Here is a 26,040-nt window from a genome sequence, read left to right on the forward strand (position 1 = left end):
TCATATTACCCTCCACTGTCGTTCCCCCAGTTCTGCCTAAATGATTGGAAACATGATATTTCTTCCCTGATCCATCGAGAACAAAAAGCTTGTTTCAGAAACTATTATCTGAATAGGTGATAAAAGCTTGAATGTTGATGATATTCAAATATATCATAGTTCCCTTTGGAATGAGTTCTACCAGCTATTACAGTTTGAATGAAATGTTACAGAATGATCAAACTTTCTCAAGGAAATTAGCTTACTTTTCATAAGCTGAATGTAGAGAAAGTCATAAACCTAAAGACAATGATCATAGTTCATTGGTGGTATAAAGTAAGATGTTTATTTTGAAAGGTTAGGAGCTTATCCATGTAATCCAACATCTAAATGTTGTATATCATTATCAAAATGCCCGAGGCAAGGGAATTCTTATGCTAAGAAAGATGAATTCTAGATGAATTCATTCTTTTATGTAATAATAAAATCATACAATTCATGATGCCGTGTGACTGAGAATTTAAAGTACACACAGAAATATTATTTTAAAAAGAGAATTAATAATGGTAGGTGACTAACACTATTAATGTGAATTGGCAAAAGTCTTTTTAAAAATCTGATGTTTGACACCAGAGAAAAGGAATTTTTACATAAGGCTGCACTCCTGTTATAGATACTCAACTGAAACTAATTCTGTTTCCATGTATTTTTTTCATAAGAGGGCATTAGAAATATATTTTCTTTAAGGAAATCAATTATGTAAGAAACATTATCAGTGAATATGGCTTTTGGGAGCAAGATGGCACACATGTTACCTGCTTCGAAGTGGTGCTAATGGAATACTTTTAAAAGTTTGTAATCTTAAGAGATTACCATTCTTATAAAATTTCAGTGTTCCACAGGAAATGTTTGGTGAGAATGCTCACATCTACCCTGTTTCTCCAACAATACGGCCTCCCCCAATAGGAAGTCCCAGCATGTTTTATAGGCATGAAATGAAATTAAGCCCCTCCCCAAATTAAGGCCTATATTAAAACATGCGAAATGGGGGAAATGGCAGGGGGCTTGCCATTAGAAGTACTTTTGTTGCACACCCGGATATGGTGCTGCCTGCATTCACCCTGATATGAAGTGCCCCACCAACGCTGAGGTCAACATCCAAGCCGTCGCCACCCGCCCTCCTGAAGATGCAAGGGGGGGGGGGAATTAAGTCACCCCCAAAAAGACAGCCTAGCCATTTTTTCGGGGCTCAAAAAAAAATAAGACCCGGCCTTATTATATGAGAAACACGGTAATAAGAGTTAGTTTGTGACCATTTGCTTCATTTGTGACTCTGAGTGCTCCCTGGATCAAATATGAGGAATCATTGAATCACATTATCTGCAGTATTGATGACAATATTAATATGTGGATAGCAAAAGCCCAGAAGATCTGGCTCTGCCAGCAGGCATGGGGATCTACTAGTGCTAGACAACCTCTGGGAGTGTTGGGTGGCTTGAGGATGTTCCTTCTGCTTCTAGCTTCTTAAACGTACTTTTTTATTTTTATTGCTTTTTTATTTTTAAATCTGTTTCTAATGTTGACTTTTAAATAGTTTTATGACTTGATGCATGCATATGTATTTGTAAGACATCTCAGGTTACTTCCTGCCCTTCTGTTATCTACAGAGAACAATAATAGTTTTCTATAGGAAGTACTGGTAACTGAGATGCATTATAAATATGTATGTTAGAAGAAACATGTGTAACTTGAGATTCAGCGATTGCTGTGGGGATGTTCTGATAAAATCACAATTGCTGCAGGGGCATATTCCTCATGCCTCAATTTGTCCATTAAACAGTCCCATTCATCTGAAAACTGATTTTCCCCAGAGTCATGGTTTTTGTATGTTTTATCATTTTTTGCAAATTCCCTTATTATCTCCCGTATTACAATTAAATGCATATGTTCTTCAGATTACAAAAACCCAAGACTATCAGCAAGCACAATATATTTTATATTGTTTACATGTTTTAATTTTCAAACACAAAGACTAAATAAAGATTCCGATTGGAATTAAAAAAGGAAAGAAAAAATTGTTTGACACAATGGTCAATTAAAATCCAATTCTATATAGCATTAATGTTTAATTTATTCTAATACAGATGAGCAAACAACAATCCTGCAATTGGAAGTCCAATCTATCTATTTTCATCTGGGGAGCCATTCGTATTTTGATTTGGTGGTGGTTGGCGGAATTGATGATTCATTTTATGTATATGCATGCTATCTACAGTAGCATTTCACACCTGGAAGCAGTAACTTACTGGACGTTAGGTGAGTGTATGTCTTTGTGTATAGAACTAATTGTTATGTATTTATTAGGTGGCTAATCCTAACTCAGTGTAGTATCTTTGTCCCCAGTGGGGCTCACCAATAAAAGAAGCAACAGAGTGTGTTTCAGCATGGATTTATTGATTCAGAATTCTGAAATAATTACCTTTTTTGAACATTGCTTGGTTTCAGCACAAACGTATTAGAGATACTCACAGTTGATTAACATTGCCTTCTCACTAAGGGAAGCAGTAATGTATCTACCATATTTTTTGCACTATAAGATGCTCCAGACCAGAAGACCACCTAGCTTTTGGGGAGGAAAACAAGAAGAAATAATCTGCCTCTGCCTCCCAGCATTTTGCCTCCTTGCAGCAAATAGCAAATAGCCTGGTCAGCTTCAGCACAGCCTGATTTAGCATGAGCTGTTGATTGGTGGTTCGATTGACATCCCGGAATACCACCGATCAGCTGTTCCAGGCTGGGGGGATCGCTACCGCCCATCGCTGCTGTTGCTGTCCATTGCTGCTGCTGCCCCTCACCACCTCCATGAGCCCCATTTTTGGCCTCCACGCATCCTGTTTTTGGCCCGTTCCAGGTGGCGGGGATCGCACCGCTGATCGCTATATATCCTGCTGCCATATATGCCATATATGGACAGCGATGGTGGTGATGGGCGGCGGTATTCCAGAAGGAGGATCCAAGCATCAATCAGCTGGTCGTGCTAAATCAGGCTGTGCTGAAGCTGACCAGCTTATTTGCTGTTTGCTGCACGGGGGCAAATTGCTGGGAGGCAGAGGCTGAAGGGTGGGGGCCAGCAGGTGGGTGGGATTTCAGCAACATTTGCTCTATAAGACGCACAGACATTTCTACCCACATTTTTTTTGGGTGGGGGGGGAGGAAGCACGTCTTATAGTGTGAAAAATATGGTATGTCTTCATTGGGTTACTAGGAATGAGTTCTATTTGGCTTCACATGCTAGAGAAGCTGCACACTTTGGTTAGAGAAAGAGAAATTAAGCAGAGAAATAACAAAGGGAGCATAAGTATTTAATCACCCTCATCAATTTTCATCCATTTATACTCTCACTTTACCAAGTCTGGTGCTTGATAAATGTAATTTGCCACTCAAAAAATGTCCCGCATGACCACTCAAGTTCTTGTATACACTGCATAGACAACATGGGCCAGCCACCAGTGGTATCAGCAGAAGTGCAATAGATTCTCTACCTCATAGTGTATCTCTGCTCCCCTTCTCAACACAGCGTATCATGTTCTATGTTGGAATCCTGTAAGTGTAAGGGCTATATTTTTGGTTCTTATTCATATACTGCACATTGTACAGTGGTACCTTAGTACTCAATTGCTTTGAAATTCATTGAATTTGATAGTCAATGCATTTTGACATGAAAAGTTTGTCCTGGTACTCATCATTTGGTTTGGTACTTGATGCACAAATTATAACTTGTCATTGTCTGTCTTGTGACTCCCTACATTATTCCTTATAGGAAAAAATTGTTTGGTATTCATCATTTTTGGTATTCATTGTGTCTCCCGGAACCAATTAACAATGAATACCTAGGTACTACTGTGCAGGCTGATGTAATCAAGTCCATCCATCTTGCTGATGATCATCTTTTTCTATTCTTCCATTTTTCCCCTAGTGGAGTCTTCTCTAGGCAGCTGGTCTTTTGTAGGTATACATATGTTATAGCATCTGAATAACTTTTTCAAAGCTTTTATTGCTAGCCTCCCAAGTTCTACTATTTGGTCAATGTCTTGATTACTGGTCATTTTACTGTCAATCTCAAGTGGCAGAATTTACCCACCTTAAATATCTTCATTGTCAATTTTAAAGTTGTTTATTGTATTTGTTGTCATTAATTTGGTCTTTTTAGTCTCATTTTTCCACTGTGCTCCTTGGTTTGTATTACTTAGAGCTTCCAGATAATTTGCATTTTCAGCTGTTAGAGTAGCGTCATCTGCATAATGCAGGTTATTGATGATTCTTCTTCCAATTCTGAAATCACACTCATCTTCTTCCAAACCAGCTTCCCTTGATACATTCATCATATGGATTGAATAAATAATGGAGGAGGAGTATGTGGCTTTGTTGCAATCCTTTACTAATCTGGAATCTGCTTTGTCCTGTTCCATCCAGACTGTGGCTTCTGGCCTCTGTATACTTTCTCAGTTCTGGAATTGCCATTTTCTGAGAATATTCCAGAGCTTAATATGTTTGGCATAACCAAAGATCTTTCCATAATAAGTGAAGCCCATATTGACTTCTTTCTGATATTCTGTGACATTTTCAATTATCTAGCATCCATCAGCATTAAACATAATTACTTTGCTAACATGTGAAATGAAAGCTGTTATAGAGCAGTGCAATATAGGTATCAGTTTGGATGTTAGAAGGTTGTGTTAGTGATGAAGAAATCATTGAATGGGCAGAAGTCATTTTCTTGCTTCATTTTGAATTCCTGGGCCATGGAATCCAACTATATTTTCCATCTGAATAACTTTGGTATACTAGTCTCCAGCCATAAGCAGCACATCTTGGATTTTCTATTAATTTCAAATTGAACCTGACCGTAAAATTGATCAGTCTCCTCTTTTTCTACATCAATGCTTGCTGCATAAACTTGAATAATCATATTAAAATGTTGTCCACAAACTCTAATAGATAATATCAGTTCCCAAATATTGTCCTTGTTATATCCTTCCTATGAAAACAATACTATTATTTCTTTGCTTTTCATATCTTGAGTAGTAAGATTGTAGTGTGTCAGATTGTAGTCTATCTACTTCATCTTTCATAGTTTGAGCTTTGCCGTATTCACTCCACATTTAGCTTCAGATTTTCTCTTCCTTCATGGCAACATCAACAACTAGACATCCTAAAGGCTTTAATTTAGCCAGCACATAAACACATTAGTACTCTGAAAAATGAATAATTCTTCCTTAGTAGCATGTTGAATGCCATTCAGTAGGGCGTGTCCTTATGGCTTTCTTGGTAAAATATAGGAATAGTTTACCACTGCTTTTTTCAGCATGGTATGAAATGATGCCTTTTCCGTGGCGATCATCTCCCTCCAGCATCTTCCTGTATCACTGCTGCCCAGTATACAAGCCTACTTGTTTTTGCTAGGTAGCCTGAGATGACTTTCATGCCTTGGGAGTACAAATCTGGTCAAAGGTATCAATATTCTCATTCCCCACCACCACCAAGGAATCTCAATTTGTTGTGAAATAAATTGAAAGTGACACGAATAAATGATACCCAATATTTTTAACTATGTAATCCAAAGAATAGGCATTTTGCTTTTGATGAATGACTGAACATATTCTTGCAAATAATAAAAAAAATGAAAATGTCATGGAAATAATTATGGCACTCCAACCTATTTTTTCATAGCACCTTTTTTTCAGGCAATAACTACAGTCAAACACTTTTTGCAGTTCTCAATAAGACTTCGATTCTTGTCAACTGGTAATTTGTCATGGTCTTCTTGAACAAGTGGTTCCAATTGTCTTAGGTTTGATTCCTTCTTCCAACTGTGAGTTTTAACTCTTTCCAGATAGGACTTAGATTAGGATTCATAGCAGGCTACTTCAGAACAGTCCATTGCTTGCTTTTCAACCATTCTTGGATTTTCCAAGGTGCATTTTTTAGGTCCTTATTCTGCTGGAGGACCTGTGAGAGGCAACTAAGGCAGAGCTTTCTAACAGTGGGCATTATATTTTGCTCTGGAATGCCTTAGTAGTCTTCTGATTTCATTGTGCCCTGCACAGATTCCAGGCATGCAATGTAAAAGGTAGCAGAGCAACCATAGCATTGTGGAATCTTCTCCATGTTTCATAGTAAGGATTGTGTCCTTTTTTTTAAAAAAAGCATAATTTTTCTTTCTGTGAACAAAGACCTCTTGTGACTTACCAAAACACTCTGATTTTGTTTCATATGTCCAACGGATATCCTGTCAGAAGGACCGTGGCTTGCAAACATGCACTTAAGGAAATTCCAGTCTGGCTTTTTTATGTGTCTGTCTTTCGGAAGTAGGGTCTTCCTGGGTCTTCTATCAGAGAGGTTTTTCAGTCAGACTGTGAAGGAAGCTGTGACTTACATTGTTATACTTAATTTTGGAGGTCACCTAGAATCTGTTTGAAATTTCATTGGCTCTGTCTCCACCTTTCAAACTATCCTTCTGTTCAATCTGAAGTCAGTTTTTCCCTTGCAGCTTTGTCCTGGGAGGTGGGCTACAGTCCCATGGACCTTAAATTACGTTCACAAGAACATGAACAAACCAACATGGAGATGGTTTATCATGTTTGGCTATTGCCATCTTCTTTTTCCCCCTTTGGCAACTCTCTGCTTTTCTTTCTGTGGTCCATGTTCATTTTTTTGGAGAGGGGGTCTTTTAATGATCCCATAGTCCCTTGCATCGGAGTAGAGTCAGGGTAACTGAATGGAGCTGAGTGTTTACTGGCCGGATCCCTTCCTATCGCCAGTGCGGAGTTCGCAGCAGATATATTCTCATTGTGCCCAGAGGGAGAAACATCTGCCTCTATCTAAGATCAAACTCACAGCCTCCTGATTGTGAGGTGAGAGCTCCACCTCTAGGCTGTCGCACCACTCTGTGGTCCATGTTCATTGTGCTGCACAAAATGCCCCCAAGAGAGTACTTTTCTCCACACAGATAGGCTGAGTGACTGATTTTGAGATGAAGAAATCTGTGATATCATTCTGTTTGAGAGATCACTAAAATCCAGTTATATCTTTTAACTTCTAAGAGGGAACCAATAATTAAATCAATGCTATTCTCATTTGCTATTGTTTTTTGTAGACATAAAAACTTGTTCATTATGTTCACTTCATTAAATTAATTCATTCATCATCATTTTGTGAAAAACAGATCTTTAATAAAAAATGAATGCTAGTAATTGATGCTTATAGATTTGGAAATGTGGCCATTTGTTGAGCAGCTGTTATGAGGCAGACTGTACCTTCCATTGCATCTGAGAAATTTTGGAATGCTTTTCTAATGCTTATTAGGAGTTTGAGAGCCAGTTTGGTATAGTGGTTAAGGCATCAGCCTAGAAACTGAGAGACACTGAGTTCTAGTCCTGCCTTAGACACAAAGCCAGCTGGGTAACCTTGGCCAATAATTTTCTCTCAGCCCTAGGAAGGAGGCAATGGCAAACTTCTTCTGAAAAGCCTTACCAAGAAAACTTCAGAGACTTCTCTAGGCAGTCTCTAAGAATCAGACATGATTGAAAAGAAGAAAAAAAAAGCGTTCAGGATCCTGTTTAGGCAATGAAATTACAGTTTAGTTGCTGACATAATTTCTGTTTAAAATGCATAAATGATGGAATATGTCACCTTATTAATCTGACTCATTAAAAGTCAGGATATTTAGGATAATAAGAAATTATCCTAAAGAATAAATCGATGTCTGAGAAAAAATGGTATAAAGGATACAGACCCAGCCCTCCCTATATGAATGAGGCTGTTTTCAATAGCAATTTCCAGACTGTGTGATATTTTATTTTCTATAATCCATCAGGATCTTTTTCTTAGTCTTTTCTTTTTCTTTTTTCCCCAACTGATTTAAGGTTTCCTGTTTGTCTTGCCAAACAGATGGTTTTGATATGACACATGCTCCTTTTATGTTTTAGCTGCTTCCGATTTGGGACTGTTACTTTATTTCTTTTATGAGATTCCTTTGTGCTTAATTATTGCAAGCAATAATTGCAATATGCAAATATCTTGCCAAGAATAATGTCACATTTTTCAGTTTTTTAATATACAGTTTTTTTACAGTTTCCAAAAGAGATATAAATAATTCTGCTTTCTTCCCTAAATGCTCGGCATTCAAATAATTATGGAACTAAGCCCAGTGAGTCCCTTGGAGCTAATATAATTAGACAGCAATGTTGTGATTTTGCTTTATCAAGAGATAAAGAGATTTCATTTGCATAGTACTTATAATGGAGGATGGAAAAATGGTATCGTTTATTGTCCATAAAAAAGAGAGCAAAACCCTGATATATGATAAAAGAAAATGCACCTACTTAGAATTGTAAAGTGAATTGTACTTTTATTGAATCCCCATAGTAAATTCTTTATTAGATTTTTAGTTATCCTTTACAAGGGGCTTTCTGTGAAATATTTGGATTTTGTTTCTGTCTCCTTTTTATCCTTACAATAGTATGCTAGCATTTAAAAATATTTGTCCTGCTTTTTGTGTGTGAATAGATCAGAAAGTAGATTTGCCTACAATAAGATTTGTCTATAGAGATTTTCAGTCATCCAAGTCATGGCTCTCCCAAAGGACTACACTGATATTCTCCAAGTGAGAAGTGATGCTCAGGACAGGTTACAGTCTTGGCATTCAAGAACAAGCTAAAAAAAAATATGTGATGATTACTAAACAAATTTATAAAAGCAGTCTGGGTGAAAACCAAATTAAGACAACACAGAGTCATCAAAAAAGCTATGCTAGCTGGAGAATTCTGGGAGTTGAAGTCCACAAGTCTTGCTAGGTTTGGAGACCGCTACTCTAACAACTCCTAGTCATATGTAGAAGCTAGGGGAGACAATTGGATTTGGTCCTTGGATAACACCTGTGCCTTGAGCTTAATTCCAGCACCAACATCAAGTTGACAATTATTATTATTTTTGAAATTTGGCACCATTTGTTCCTGATAATTTGTCCCAAGCACTAATCTAGCAGCTGTCTATTCAGCTAGTATTGTTTCTACTTTCATAGGCAGTTTCATGTAATATAGTTTTATGAGATGAAAGCATGAATAAACATGCTTCAATCTACATTTGTTGTGCATCTAAAAGTGATTAGCACAACCAGTTGATAATAATTTTAGCTTGCGGATCTCGCGCAGGTGCTCCTGCAGCTGCCAGTTCATGCCCTGGATCAGCTGGCCGTGTTGCACCAGCGCTGTCAGCTTCTCAGCCTCCCGGCGCAAGCGGCGCACCAGCTCCTCCTTGCTGCAGCCAGCCAGGTCTGGACGGCAGAGGAGGTGGCAGAGGAGGAGGTGGAGGAGCTGGTGGGCTGGAGGGGTGGCCAACCAGGGGCGGCGGTGGCGGGAACATCGTTTGTTCAGCTCCGGCCAGTGCAAAGTGGTGGGGGGAAGCAACTGGTTAGCCCACCTGTGCAGTGGCATCTTTGCAATGCTGGACGCTGGGAGGAGCAAGCCACGCTTTTGCAGCGGGACCTCCCTCTTCCTCCGCCACTGGGACCAGGATTAACGGGATGGATGTGCGGTGGGGCCGAGTGCGCTGCGCCTCCGCTGGCCAGGAGCATGTGCAGTGAAGGGAGAAGGGTGCCTGTGCGGCGGAGGGCAGGAGTGAAGGGGGGAGATGGGGGGAAGGATGCCCTGTCGATGCAAAGTGGTTGGGTGAGCAGGAGCGTGTGGGCGTGAGCTTGAGAACGGACCAACGAGGGGGGGAAGCAGCCCTGGTTTTTCTCCCCCAAGCTGGAAAAATTGGGGAGAGGGTGGGTGGGAAACGGAACAGGCTTGCACCCTTTCCCCGGTTGCAATCCGGATTAAGGAGTCTCCTGCACCCACCCACCCTACCAATCACTCCAGGGTCTGGGACACCCCTCCAGTAGCCTTCTGTAGCTTGGCAAGTGGCGCGCATGCATGGAGGTGGAATTGGGATTAGGGGGTGTGGGTGGGTGGGGGGAAATGGCTTGCACCCTTTCTCTGCCTCTCCGCTCAGACTTGCTTGGGCAGGTCCTTCCGGTGCAGCGGGCTCAATGGGGTGGACCTGTGGACTGCCGGCACCTAGAACGCGGTAGTGGTGGCATGTTTGAAAAGCAGAGCAAAGCCAGAGGTCGGTAATTTTTGCTGAAAAGAATTACAAAAGCTTCTGGGTTGTGCACAAGAAGGGACACACATGTCAATGCAATTCAGCAACATAAAATAAAGAAATACTAATAAAACAAATCAACAAGAATTGGCAAAGCATCTCTGATTAGATTCTATTCACTACTAGAATTTAATCAGAGATGCTTTGCCGATTCTAGTCCAATGACCTGCTCCAGAATGGTTAGAAGGGAGTGTGTGTGTTTGTGTGTGTGCATGGGTGTCAAAACTCCAAAAACAGGTCAAGTAGCTCTGGGGAGGCCAGTCATAAATTAGAACACTTGCTAAACAACCGACCATTAAGTGAGGACCACTTGTATTTGGTTCGCCAGTCACCTGGCCACGCCCACCCAGTCACATGACCACCAAACCACACCTATCCAGTCACATGACCAGCAAGCCACACCTACCCAGTTACATGACCAGCAAGCCACACCCTCAAATTAGGCCATGCCCACAGAAATTTGAATCCCACCCACTGGGTGGGGGGCACCGAGGATGAGTTTGTAGTACTAAGGGGGCGGTGGACTGAAAAAGTTTTGGAACCACTGATGTATATCATTGCTTAGTACACTTTCAACCATTAAATAATACTATTCATTTTTATTGTTAAAATTGAAGAACAATCCTTCTTGATTCAGAATTAATATGAAATGCTCTGGCTGATATCTTTAATTTATAGACTAATAACCCAGCAAATTATTTTTAAATTCAGTTTTAAAGTTTCTATTATTTTTAATGGAAGATTTTGGTATCTCTGCATTCATTGATATTTTAATGAACTATTAACAAAGGAATGAATTTACTGCTGGTGTTCAAATAATGTTGGGCAAGAAGAATTTTGAAATAAGAAAATACAAACTGTGAGACAAGATATTTAATGAGTTTTAGTGCAGTTCAAGTACCATGTAAATATTTTTTACCTAAGGGCTGTAAATATTCTTAAGAATAAAATATGATGGTTGCTTTATAGAAACAGACCATAGTTATCAGTCTCATCCAAAATACTTAAGCTGAGAGATGTTAGCTGAGAGATGTGGGTGAAACAAAGTGGTTGTATGACAGCTGGATTTAAACCCGCCTCTTCTTTTTCTCATCACCATCTTTGTGATCTTCAGTGGGTAGGCTTATGAAAATAAAATATGTATTTGTAGTATAGCACAGAGTATTTAAAATGATGATTTTAAGGTACATTAAGATAATTACCCTACGCTCTTCTAATTATTATATTTTGCAATTTTTTCCCTAGCTCTTCAACAGCCTTGATTAAACATTGAACAGTGTTTGCATGTGAAATACATTTCAGTGTATTTTTTTCATGTACTTTCTAGAATTTTCCATGGACAGTATTGTCTTCCATCTTTGTTAGGCTAATAGCAAAAACACCCCAAAAATCAGTCAAATGGTGGTACATGAAAGTGATCAGAGGCTATTCTCTGTTAAGAACACCTATGGGAAGAAAGCCAATAGGTTGGGGTAAACTTATATTTGAAAGAGTAAGATTTCTCTTCCTAGTAAAGCTGAAGTGAATTCATCCAAGCCCATTGCTTCAGGACCGTCTTAACAGCATTATGGGCCCCAGCAAAGCAGTGTACTGGGATCCCTATGACAACTACTCACAGGAATAAAAATGTAAATGGTCAATAAAATTAAACATATATTTGCATGTTAATATTAATAAAAATGCAGTAAAATGTAATAAATATGTTGCTGTATTTATATGATACAAAGTGCATTGAAGGGTTAACCTACACAGATTAGTATCGGGCTCCTATGCTCATGGGGCCCAGGGACAAGTTAGGATAGCCCTGCATTGCTTTTCATTGTGGTCTCTCTGGCCTTATTCATTGTGGGTCTCTAATTCATTTAGGTGACTCATGCACCTGGAATTTTCTTTTTCTTTTTTTTTGAAAATTTTATTGGTTTTTAAAAACAAACATAAACAAACAAAACATAAAACATAAAAACATAAAACATCTTTTTTGAAAGCAGCATGATCCCGGGTTACATCTCTTCGTACAGACACAAATTCAAATCCATGCTCATTTTTATATTCCATTCCATATCTTATTACTATTCTACATTTTCTATATAGCTTCTCCCCTCTCTTAACTTTCTTAATTTTATTTTATTTATTTCATCTCAATTCAAATCATTGTACTTATATTCTTTGTCTGTCCTGTTTCCACTGTCTACTATCTTTTCTCATTAAACAAAATTTCTCCTGTAATCACCGATTGGAGTATGACGCCTTTATATCTTTCCCCTAAAATTATAACACTTAATATAATACATAACTTCTGTTCGGATTCTGCTTGGTACATTCTAAAACTACACACTGTATTTTGAAAGAAGAAAAAATTATAAATATATAATATAATTAAAACAATAATCCATACCAATTCAATTCTATCATTAATATTAATATTCATTTAAATCTTAACATTTTACACATTACTTTTCAAATAAGTATCATACTTCTATGGGAACACTTATAAACTTTCCATAGTTAATTCCGCACCACTTCACTTATTTTTTATAAAACATTGAGTAATTAAAATGTTCCCGTTCCTTCCTAATTCAATTCTCTCATTTATTTTATTTCATTTATTTTGTTCACAAAAGTTTCACTAAATTACATTAAGTATTTTATCCCACTTTTTAATCATATGTTGTTTCCAATTTTCTAACATTATTTCTATTACAATATAACAATACAATCTTATGTACCTTTACAGAATCCCTTTTTCAATTAAATTTTCACCCATTATCTCTGAATAAGTCCTGTTTCTTTACATCTTGCTCCAAACCTTTGCAACTTCTCTTCCCTTCCTTCTTGCCTTTCTTCTTCTCTCTCCCCTTTTTACCCCCCTGTCTCTCCACTTCCATTTCCCTCTTCTGTATTCCCCTCTTCTGTTGCTTTCCAACATTATATCCACTTTTCACATTATTTTTCCCTTTTTTGGCTGTTTTTTTAAGTCTTAAATTCTCCATTCTCTTTCCCCCCTTTCCCCTTTCTTCCCCAGATAGAGTTACTTGTTCATTAAAGATGGCTTCTTCTTTGTCCCAATCTTCTTGTTGCGCAGTCTTTTCTTGTTGTTTCTTGTAGACACAGATCACCATTTCTAAGAATTGAAAAATGGAGCCAAAGGAGCCCTTCCCTTCTTGTGCCTCTTCTTTATATTTTTTTAATTCCATTTTCAGTTCATCAAAAAGTAATGCCATTGTAGAATTTTTTAAACAACCACCCAATTGTTTTTAGTCATTCAAATATAATTTCCAAAAATCCCAAAGTCACCAAGCAATCCAAATACATACAAGCTGTTTCTTTTTACACTTTCTTCTTTTTTCACTTTCTCTTCCTGGGGTTACTATTTAATTACAAAGTTCTGATTAAAATGTATCCTTTAGAAGTCTTATTGAGATTTAACTTTAGATTCTTTTAAATTCCAGGCAGTCTCCTCCTTCCAAATCCTGCCCTTATTCTTTTCCTCTCCCTTCCTGCTTATAACAAAAAAAGGATTTTTTAGTGTCCAGAAATCTTTATTGTCCCTTTGGCAAATTTTATTTTCAGCTTAATTACCTATTGGTGCCAAAGCAGATTTTTCCGATTTCTTATTCAGCTCAGTTCGTTGTCAATGCAAGGAAGGAGAGTAAAGAAAAAAAAAACTTTCCCTTTTCACTTTCTTTCGCCGCTTCCGACTCTTCTTTGGGAGCGATGTTATCTTTTATAAAATTTAAATTCCAGGGTACCTTAGTTGTTGCTCTTTATCCCGGTCAGCCAAAACTTTCACTTCTTATCTTCCTCCTGCACTTTCTTTTCCAGTTGAGTGCTTCTTTAAGGTGGCCATTTCTGACCACCGCTCTTACCGCCTTCGGGAAAGGGAGTTTGGCCAGCTGAAGAGGAAAGATGCGGCTTTCCTCGACCCTGCTGGCGATCTCCCCCCTCTTCACCACCTCTACGGTGTGGCTTAGCCCCGAAGCCAGCTGGCTCGGGGCGCTCCAGCGGCGAGCCCAGGCAGAAACTGCGCATGATCGCAGATTCCTGCCTGCCGCCGAAGCCCTGCAAACCGAAGCCGCACCTGGAATTTTCTAACACTTATGGAATTGTTTAGTGGGAGTTCTGTGTGACTAGGCAGACTGCCAACAAATGCCTGTAGCTCCACTTTGGCCATCGTAATATCTTCAGTCTTGAATTCATTGTCCTTTTGCTTTATTAAAATTATTTTTAATACATAGTTATATACTTAGGAAGTTCCTATTTACATACAAAAGCTTGGTCCTTTTTTCTGTGCTTGGTTTAATATCTTCAAAACTCTTTGATTGTTTTTGTTAGGACACCTTCTCCAGCTTCATGGGTATTTTTAAGGATCAATGTTGCAGGAGCAAACTTTCTCTCCATCATGGATGGGTATAAAATATGTCCTTTCTCCATTAATAGACATTTGTAAGCACTGCAGGCACTTAATAAATAGGCTTGCTGCAATCATTGTTTTTATTTGCAAACGCTTGCAAGGGAGCAAGTTCTGAAGACAGATTCTGAAGCTGTTTTGTGAGAAACTGTGAAAAGTGGGGGTTGAGGTGTTTGGTTTATGTAAGAAAAGGCAACACAGTCCAGTTGTGAGAGACACAAGAAAATACATTTCAAAGAGACAACACTTTAATTTATTCACTATAGTTAGGGCTGGGGATTTGATTGTAGTTTTCAAAAATCTTCTTTTGCCACAAACTAGCATTAAAGACATGTTCTTGGAATTGCTCTTATTCTTGCTTTTCTGGTTTCATAAGGTTTTACACCAGTGTAGCCCACTTCTTCAGTCTTCCTACCACATCCAAAAGTTGTCTGGTAGCTTCCTCCTCAATCAGATGAGATTCATTCCCACATACAGAAGATCTTTAGGTCTCTGCTGGAATAATGGAAATCTTCCATTAAGAGATTAAAATCTTTCCTGCCTGATTTCAACCAGAGTAGAAAGATTACTTTTTGTAGCAGGCTTAGCCTAAGATTGAATAACCAAGACTTGGTTCCTCAATCAAGAACTCTATTTTGCATTGTCTAGTCTTTACAAACAATTCTTCATGCCTATATCCAGCACTGCATGAGCGGACAACTCACAAAAATGTGTCCAAAGAGGTAGATGGAGGCAGATGCTTAAAAGAACTGTCAAAGTCACATTGACCTTGGTTCTTTGTTTAGATCCTAGACATCATGGGGTATATTCAGGTGGATCCCATAGAACCTTTTTCTCTGTTGGTAACATTCTTGCAAAAATGCAAGAAGGGACATGTTGCTGAATGTGAAAGACCAATAAATCCTGACTGTATGAACTCAGTATTTTTTCTGATTATGTTAAGGATGGAATCATAACATATATAATCCTCCGATCCTTCCTTTCACTCATCTCCTCCCACTTATGACTGTATGACTGTAACCTTGTTGCTTGTATCCTGATTTTTATTTACTGTTTCCTAGTATGATTTGATTGCTTATTGTATCTTATGACTATTATTAAGTGTTGTACATGATGATTCTTGACTCTTGACAAATGTATCTTTTATTTTATGTACACTGAGAGCATTTGCACCAAGACAAATTCCTTGTGTGTCCAATCACACTTGACCAATAAAGAATTCTGTTCTGTTCTATTCTATTCTATTCTATTCTATTCTATTCTATTCTATTCTATTCTATTCTATTCTATTCTATTCTATTCTATTCTATTCTGGCAGTGAGTGAATGAAGGCCTGAGCTTAAAAATATAGAAATCTTTTTGGAAGTAAATCCATCAGCAGCTGGTTTGATGAATAATATTTTAAGCACCACTGAAAATAATCAACTAGAATAGAATACCCTGAAGGAGTTCCAGCGAAGAGCCACTGTATATAAATATGTCCATGGTGTATCTCACAGCTATGTTTTCATCTTGAATATAAATTACCATGTTATTCATCCCACAAGTAAGAAACATCTTTAGAACTGTAGAATGTATTTAAAATTAAATTACACTATATTAAATCAATGTCATTTTCTCTCAGTGTAAAACATCTGTATCCAAAATTGTGCTAAAGATTTGTGTACAATAAGATAGTTAGCATATTGTACATTTTATGAAGCCTTCATGTCTTGTCTGCTTCAAAATATATCCACAAAGTGCTGAGATCATTTCAGAGAAAAAGGAATTGAATAACACAACCTTGAGTTCTAAAGTCTCAAAAGCTCCCATTCCTATTTTTACTGTGTTGCTTGCAAAACTTTTAGAACTTCTAAACTGCATTTCAGAACCTAAGCATACCTGATGGGCCTTTTCAGACTCTCAATAATTTTCAACATGCCAAAAGCCACTTTTTTTGCACATTGAAGCAATAACACAGGTATAGAACTTATCTAAGGAATTTTAAACCAATATGTCTCAACAGTGAAATTTCAGGATGATCTTTCTAATTATCAAAGACCCTTTGCAAAGGGCCAGTTGAAAACAATTATATTCTTCATAACACTGGACAGAGCAATGACACAAATAAAACAGATTTGTTGGGTTGAATAAAGTAGTTTTTATATTTTCTGCAGCACATCCATCCAATGTCAACAACTTATGATGCCTTGTATGTAAGTGGAGAAGTTCTGGTTAAGAATAATAATAGTGATTTGTCAGACATTTCTCCTAAGTAATTGCTGTTATGCTGATCATTACAGAAATTTGATTCTATTAAGAAAAAGAGGTTGCAGAAAAATCATTTGTTTCTTTAGTACTCTTTTTTTTACTAGTGTCTTCACACATTTCAGGTTAAGTACACAATATCTTTAATAATGAAAAACAAAAGAAGATACTGGGAAAATTAGAAAATATTAAAGTTACCGGTAAATGAACTAATAAGCTTGCTCAATGTGTATTGAAGATATGGAATCATATAATAATCTGTTAAGAGCTAGTTTTGAGAGATATTCAGAACTGAATTAATTAGATAAGGGGCCTGTAGATTGAAACTTTTTTTAAAAAATGTGTTTAATCAAGGCAATAGAACACTTATAAAATCTGAATGTGTACTTAATATGTGTTGTAAAAGTACAAATGTATATTCTTCAAAAATTTATAAGACACTAATTCAGTCAAAAATTGGAAATGCAGAGTTGATGAAAGTGGTATATGAATTCCATTTTGAGAAGAGAAATACTGGAAGGAGAATCAAAATGACTGTACAAAAACTTATTCCTAGAGGGACTCAGTAATTTTTTTAGAAAGCCTACTTAGAGGCTAAATCACTGCCATTTGATTTTGTGCAGCATAGGATAATTGTGTACTTTTTATGTTTTTAATTGTTAACTGTTGTGAGCTGCTCAGGATTTATTGTATATAAAATGAGTGGCCATGTAAGTCTGTATAAGTAAGTAAATTCCAATGAATGTGTCATATATAACAAAACAATATTTTCTGGTAAGAATATAATTCTGAAAAATAAGACATTGTTAATGCTTTTAGTAGTAGTGGCTGGTAATAACTCTAACTCTAAATTTTAAAAAAGAAATCAACTATCTGTATGACATTATGAAAATGCAACAGCTGTGAATGATACAATGTTTGTGAAATAGAATCTATGGAAATAGAGCTTTGATTTTTGTAAAATGTTGAAAATGAATTGATTTAAATTAGTGATTTGTTACTGCTAAGAAATGTTAACATGAAGTAAAAGTATTTCAATTTTTTTAGATTACTGAATCAGTGAATAGTACTTGAAAATATGCTATCTTACAATTGTTTTTTTCCTCTCTTTTGTGGCATATAACTAAGAGGTTAAGGTTTTCTATAAGAGAAGTTCTCTAAAGGTTGAGTTATCTTGTCATGGAGGTGAACAATTAGGCTTCCTCTGAACTTTGCTTATCAGAATAACAGATCCACAGCTATTGCCATGGCTCTCCACGTTGCACTGGTCCATCTGGAGCATAGTGGGAGCTATGTAAAGATGCTTTTCATTGATTACAGCTCGGCTTTTAATACCATCATTCCGGATATACTGATTAAGAAGTTGCTGGAAATGGGCCTCTCCTCTCACATCTGCTGTTGGATAAAGGACTTTCTTACTAACAGACCCCAAACTGTTAGGATTGGCAGCTATTTTTCCTCCACTCTTGCTCTCAGCACTGGCTCTCCACAGGGCTGTGTGCTGAGCCCCCTTTTGTATTCACTCTACACCTAGGACTGCACTCCCTCTTGTCCCACTAACTCTATAATAAAATTTTAGATGACACCACGTTGGTGGGACTCATATCAGGAGGAGACGAGACGGTCCATAGGTCAGAGGTTCTCAGACTGGTCTTGTGGTGCAAGAGTCATAACCTCACCTTGAACATCAAAAAGACCAAAGAATTTATTTATTTATTTTTTTTAAAACAAGTTTTATTAATTTTTAAAACACACAAATTATCATTATTCATTACATGTTTAAACCTTTTTCCCTTGTAAATTTAACAAGTCAGATAAATTATAATTCTGTTTTAAACCATTTCCATATAATATACCAAAACCTCTTATTCAATTTCTCTTTACTTCTCTTTACTCTTATTCAATATCATTATTATTATTTCATCTGTTTCTTTCTGACTTAGTTACCATTATTCTCATTCTATATTTCTACAAGTTTTTACCAATTCTCCCCCAAAAAGACATATACACACAACACACAAAACATAAAAAAATATCTTTTTGGAAAGTAACTTGGACCCAGGTGTCTCTCTCTTCATGGACTTCAATTATATTCATGCTCATCTTACATATCATTACTTATTTTATTTACCGTTCTAAGCCTTCTATATTAACTTCTCCACATATTTCACACTTCTTAATTCTACCTTAATTAATCATCTTAGTTTAAATCATTATATTTGTATCTTTTGTCCATTTTTTTATCATCCCTTTGTCTCATCCCTTATGAAAAAAAAGAAAATCAGTTTCTCCTGAAATCATTAATCAGAGTATGATGCCTTTCTATCTCCCCTAAGTTAATCAAATTAATCTTTAAAATAATATCTAATACCCAATCAGATTTTGCTTGGTACATTCTATCTAACTAATACATCCAACACAATTAAGTGCATAATTAGAGAATAAATCCAAATATTAAAAAGAAATACTATAATAAAAATTTCATAATAACATCAATACCATAATTTTATTAAACTCTTTAATTAAAACAATATTCTAAACCCCTCCTATTATTAAGTTTTAAAACCAATCATTTTTGAACATTTTAACATTTTAATCTCTTATCAACTCTTAAACCATTGCAATACTACCATCTCATCTTATGTACCTTGCAAAATCTTTTACTTTATCCATTATCCATAAAAAATTCCTTTTTCCATTTAATTTCAAAACGTTGTAGCTTTTCTCCACCTTTTCCCTTTCTTTCTTTTCCCAACAAAACTTTCTACCCCCTTCTTCTAGCCTCTGCCTTACCGGCTTCCCTTCTCTGTCGTATTTCTTTTCCCTTTGTTTACAATCATCATATTGGTTTTGCACTTTATTTTTCCCTTTCTTAAATGTTTTTTTAGATCTTAAGTCCTTAAATCCTTTAGTTTTCTTCTTTTCTCTTCTTTTCTTTTCTTTCTCTCTTCTTTTTTTTCTGGATCAAATTCTGAGATTCATTAAAGATGGCTCCTTCCTTTCTTTCTTGTTCCTCTGCTGTCTTCATCTGTTGTAATTTTTGTTGATAATTAGTAAGCGCCATTTCTAAGAAAAGGAAAGCTTCTTCCACACCATTTCTTAGTTCCTCAACAGAAAGAGCCATTATAAATCTTTTCTTTTCTTTTCTCCTTCTTTCTTCTTACAACAACCAGAATATTCAAAAAAAAAAAAAAAAGATAAAACAGTCCCAAAGTTATCAATCAGTCCAAACCAAGGCAGAGTTCTCACTTTCTCCTTCTGGGGTGATATCAATCAAAGAGAAAGAAAGTCCAAATCTGTTTAAAGTCTTGTTACAATATATTCTAGTCTTCAAATCCTTAAGGCATCTGCTCCAACAAATCTTAGCATACAAATATTTTCTTTTAATCCTCTCTCTTCCCACTCATCGCTTAAAACCAATTTCCACCTAAAAAATAGGTTTCTTAATATCCAGTTATTTATTCCGTGGGAAAAGAGGAAAGCTATCCTTTCAGCACCTTCAAGCAGCCGCTTTTTCCCTCTTCTGGCAGGTATTATTCAGAAAGTCATACTTTTCAGGAATTTTATTAAATATGTCTTAGAGTCCTAGGAGCCAAGAAAAACTTTCTCCTCTCAATCACTTTCTCCACTTCCTCCTGCGCATTCTTACCCGGCTGCCAGCTTCTTTGTGGCGGCCATTACGGACCGCCGCTGCACCGTCCTGGGAAAAGGGGGTTCTGCCGGCCAGGGAGGGGGTCTGCAGCACCCCCAAACCCTTCTCCGGATCCCCCTACCTTCAGCTGCCCCTGCAGGGCAGCCTAGCTCCGTACCCGGCTGGGTCAGAGCCCCAAAAACGGCTAGCGCGGCAGGGATCGCGCAGCCGCAAATCCCTGCCGCTGCGAAGCCGACAAACCGGAAGTCCAAGACCAAAGAATTTATTATAGACTTTGGAAGATGTAAAGCAGGACCTCTCCCACTATATATCAATGGAGACTATGTGGAAAGAGTTCATAGTTTCAAATTTCTAGGAACTCATATTTCTGACAACCTTACTTGGTCGGTCCACACTATGGCCACTGCAAAGAAGGGCCAACAGCGCCTGCACTTTCTGAGGTTGCTGAAAAAGAGTGGTCTGGGTGAGAAGTTGCTGGTTATTTTTACCGTTCTACCATCGAGAGCATTTTGGCATACTGTGTAACGGTGTGGTATGCTGGATGCTCTGTAGTGGATAAGAAGATGCTCCAGAGAGTTATAAACACAGTACAAAAAATCATCGCTTGCTCTCTTTCTTCTTTGGAAGAGATTGCGAAGACCAGACTCCTCTCTAGAACACTAAAAATCTCCACAGACCATTCTCATCCTGGACATTCATATTTCGAACTGTTACCATCAGGGAGGTGTTATAGGTGTCTTAAAATGAGGACTAATAGATTGAGAAACAATTTCTTTTCCAAGGCAGTAATTGTCTTGAATCAAACAATGCATTTGTGATTTAGTCCTATTATTATTATTTTAATTTTTAAATACTCTGTAGTATGATTGTGATGTGTTTGGGGCACTGTGCTAGAGTAGCTTTCAAATTTCATTGTATTCTTGGAATGCAATGACAATAAAAGATATTCTATTCTAACTTTGAAACTTCAGAGATGGCTTGGATAATGATCCATGCAACCCACTAAAGTAGCAAAGAATGTTTTGTTCTTCACCAAAAGTCAAAGCAATAATACCTGCCTAGCCCTAGCATCTGTGATAGATATTTTCTACTCTAGAATTGAAAAGATATTTGAGTTAGTACCATGGTCCCAAGGCTTTCTGAGCAATTTTGGGCAGCAGCTTCCAACAGTGTGTGTTTCTTTCAGGAGGGGGAATCTGTCTGTCTGTCTATCTGATTTCTGAGGCTTTTCTGAGTATACATAACAAGTCTGTAAACAAAATAAGGGAGTTTGGGCATGTTGTCATAATTATCACATTTAATATATGTAAGCAATTCTCATTCATTTCAAGCAGCATGTAGAATTATCTTTGGAAAGATCTGGTTTACGCATCTTTTGCATTGGTGATTTTAGGATCATTGTTCTTTAAATAAAATTTCACCCTTTTTCTAGAAAAAGAGTTTTGAAAAGAATCAGCAATTGGGCAAATGAGGGCCATAGCAACCATTCTATTAAAATGAAAAAAAAAATGTTTTCATTTGGAAAGTACAGCAAAGTAGACAGAGTAGTCTGGGTCTATCAAGACAGACTTGTGAAATGTGATGCACATTCCTTCACCTTTCCCCCTAAAAGCTAGTGGTTTGCTGTGGGTTGCCTCCCTTATTTTAAAAGCCAAATGTATTGTGAAATGGGCTGCAATTTTCCAAGATGCATGGTAAAATGACCTACATTTATCTCCGTTTTGTGGAAATCCTATCTATGAACCACTTCAGTTTCACTAAGAATTAGCCAAACTCTTCTAAGTTGATCCATCCTGCATCTGTCCAAGAGATACAGTACTGATAGAAGAGAATATTTGCAGCTTAGAGTTGAACTGTGAGACCCTGGATGCTTTCTGAGCTTGATACTTCTACTCTGAGATACAGTTTGTGCATATCTGATACAGGCAGAAAAAAAAAGATATACTTTATGCTTTAATAAAGCGCACTTGTAAAAACACAGTAACAACTTTATTTAGAAAAAAAAAGGACTGTAAATATTACAATGATATACTAAAGTAGAACATTTTTCTCTTGCATTCTTACAGGTGGCCTTGCGCTGGCCCAGGTCCTATTTTTTTATGTGAAGTACCTTGTACTTTTTGGTGTTCCAGCACTTCTTGTTCGCATGGATGGACTCCAGCCTCCCGATTTACCTCGTTGTGTGAGCACCATGTACAGTTTTACTGGAATGTGGAGGTTAGCTTTATTTGATTGCTGATGTTTATTGTGTGAGCCTTTTTTTATGAAATAGCAGTTGGGTGCTACAGTAGTCTTTGCCTATTCATTACAAATGTCTTCTGTTTTCAGAATAATTTTCTATTTAATAATCACTGTCACCTAATGCACAGAAAAATTCAAACCTGCCGTTGAGATGTTATTGACAGAGTCACACTGATCTGATAATTATTTCCCTATTCAGTTCTTTCTGAAATATGATTCATTTTCCATTATTGTGCAAAAAAGCACTTTGTGTAAAAAATTCATGAAGTCGGTTAAATAACATTTTATTCGGTAATCCCATAGGGGACAGTACTGAGGATAATTTCTTCTGTATCAAGTTAAAAGTAATGGGCTCTACCTGAAATGAACTAACCATTTGAAGGTATAAAAATTTGATTGATTTCAGTGCACTTTTGGGTTTCCATTGTTTTAGAAGGTTATTTTTGCTATTGAGGATGACACGTATAATGATGACAATCTACTTTTGCTGTCTAGAGAAAGGGGCTAACCTATGAAGTGAACATCTGCTTAGCTATTTTGTCTGCTCTTGTAGATTTAGCAGCTATTCCCAGGAATGCTTTATATCATCAACTTTGTCAATTACACTGTCCTCCAGATGGTATCAAGCTTTTCCACAATTTGTGTATGATTGGTAACCTCCTCATAATGAGCCTTACAGTGGAATTGTTTTTTAAAACTGTTTTAGAACTTGGGCTGGTACAATATCAATGGTCTTAGTGCAATTTGTCCACAAGGTAGCCCTAAATTAACATGACAAAAATAGCTTTCATACATAAAATTAAAACCTATTTGTTCCTATACTGATCAGTCTGGCATGTCTGGGAAACCGATAAGCAAGACAAGGACATCGGTTTATTGTTTTCCTTATTTCATATAATGTTCTTCATAATGGTCTAATCCCATTTTAAAGTTGATTTCAAGTTAAAAAAATATTATTTAAGTAAAATTATTTAAGTAAAAATGACTTCAGTTACATAATATTTTTTTAACTTGAAATCTGAAGGAAAACCCAGGTCTAGAAACACTTGTTTCAAACTGATAGAAAGGAAATTATAGGGAAGTTATTTTAAGTTTCAGAAAATAGTTGAAAGCCTTACTTTATCATTCCTTGGTGGTGATGGGAATTGTATATTGTGGCTTAGCTTTTAGGCCATCCTTTATTCTAAGAGAGTTTTGCTATTTAAGCTAATATTATTGGATTTGTACATTTTATTCTATTACAGACATGATATTCTTCCGATTTTTTTGGGGAATCGCCTCCCCCTTCCCCCCTTCTTCTCCTCCTTCCCCTCCCCTCGGAGGCCCGAGTCAGGAGTTGCTACCACTGGCGCGGCTCTGTGTGGCTCCAGTCCGTGTTGCCTCAGGAAGGAAAGGCAAAAAGGAAGAGCCGCGGCGCTTGCAACGGCAGCAGCGGCTCCTGGTTTTGCCTTTCCTTCCCGAGGCAACGCGGGACTGGAGCTGCGCAGAGCCGCGCCAGCGGTAGCAACTCCTGACAGCCCCAGCCGGATACCTTAGCGGAGCCCGGGCGGGCGGGCGGGCGGTGCAAGCGAGCCCGCTGAGCGGCAGGAAAAGGGAGCTGGGCAGCGATTTCTTGGCGCGCGGTGGGGGTCTCTTTTGGCCGGCCCCAATTTTTTTTTCAGAGGGGAATATCATGCCTGCTATTATTATTTTCTTCATTATGCCTCTCATGTTTGTCTTGTTTATTTTGCTTATTTATTTATATCTAACCATTATTTTTGCAAATAATGGCGAACACATATAATACTTCTTCCTCCTATTTTCCCCACAACAATTCTGTGAGGTGAATTGGGCTGAGAGAGTGACTGGCCCAAAGTGACGCAGCTGGCTTTCATAGCTAAGGCAGAACGGTGTCCCGTTTTCTAACTTGGTGCCTTAACCACCAGACCAAACTGTTACTGGTTGAACATAAAAATGCCAAACTGGCAAGATGAGAATAAGGATAAAGAGATTTGCCATCTCTTTGAACTCTTTCTCTTGTTTATTTCCTTCCCATTTTGAACAATGGAAAATAATTTATTTAGACTACCTCTCAAGCTAATGTAGATGCTCTCCGGGTTGGGAGTGTGATGTAGGAAAGTCTTCACCTTCCCCTTTCAGTCATTACCATCCAATGTCCAACTGTCACTGGATTTTCCTATTTGAGGATGGAATCTTTCTTTTAATCCTGGGTCTCCAAAAGTCACAGCATTGCTGCCCAAATAAGCCAATTTTTCAAATTGTATTTGAGCACTTGGCCTCTGCATCATAGGCAAGAAAAAACTGCATGCATTCAAAGCTCACTAGGATTCAACAAGCTTTTCAATAGTTAATCAGCAATATTAAAAGCTAGTAACAAATAACTAATTTGCAGTGGGACTGCATGTAGTTCTGATTTAGAAAGAAGTGCTACCTGATAGGGAGGTGCAATGGAAAGACACAGATGTTTTAAGAGTCCCAGAGAAGTGAGGCATTTAGTTTCCTGTTCATGTTTTTGAATTAATTCTGAAGCACTGCACAGCCCTGCTAATAAGATGATTAATGCTTCAAATGTAAATGTAAATTATCAAACCTGGGAGAGGATCCTTATCCTAAAAAATAAATATACTGCCTCAGACCAGCCACACACTCTCTCAGCCCTAGGAATCAGGCAGTGGCAAACCACTTCTGAAATCTTGCCAAGAAAACTGCAAGGAACAATCTAGGTCAGGGGTGTCAAACTCGCAGCCCATAGGCCGAATGCATCATGTACTGGTCCTACCCATGCCCATGCCCAGTTTAGCAAAGGGGGGGAAAGTCCAAATATATCACGTGACAATGCTGTGACAACATGAGTTTGACACCTCTGGTCTAGGTGGTCACCATGAGTCAAAAATCAACACAAAGAAGTTAAAGCACATATTAAAATTAAGAATATATAATAGATATTAAAACATCATTTAACAGCTACCAAAGATCCAGAATGGTTTACAACTGATTACTAAAAGATCAATTATAGAAATAGATCTTAACTATCTCAATCACAAGCTATGCATTCATGGGAAATGACAAGCTGACAGTAGAAGCATCTTCGTACAGAACTTAATAACTGGACAAATACACAACACACTAGGTTGTTCTGTAGGGGTAACAAAAGAAAACACCATATCTCTAGGATCTGTTCAACCCTTTGCTTCCCAAACAGCACACCATGTTCAGCCTGCAAGCACACCATGTTCAGCCTTGATTATCATCTAGTCTGCTGTGGCACCAAGTATGAACTGAGACGGGAAGGAACGAAGGAAGGAAGGAA

At 37.5% G+C, this 26,040-nt stretch overlaps 1 protein-coding gene across 1 annotated transcript in view; it reads left to right on the top strand.

Moving 5' to 3' along the window:
- HHAT (hedgehog acyltransferase) overlaps positions 1-26,040 on the top strand; it is a 197,241-nt gene that overhangs the window by 29,079 nt on the left and 142,122 nt on the right. Inside the window, 2 exon segments of the mRNA XM_087963324.1 lie at positions 2,124-2,295; positions 22,556-22,706. Coding sequence (XP_087819450.1) covers positions 2,124-2,295; positions 22,556-22,706 — 323 coding nt within the window.

The sequence above is a fragment of the Notechis scutatus genome, chromosome 1 (genome assembly GCF_049901735.1).
Source record: "Notechis scutatus isolate UNSWTSFEM ecotype Mainland chromosome 1, rNotScu1.2, whole genome shotgun sequence".
In the NCBI taxonomy this organism is placed as follows: domain Eukaryota; kingdom Metazoa; phylum Chordata; class Lepidosauria; order Squamata; family Elapidae; genus Notechis; species Notechis scutatus.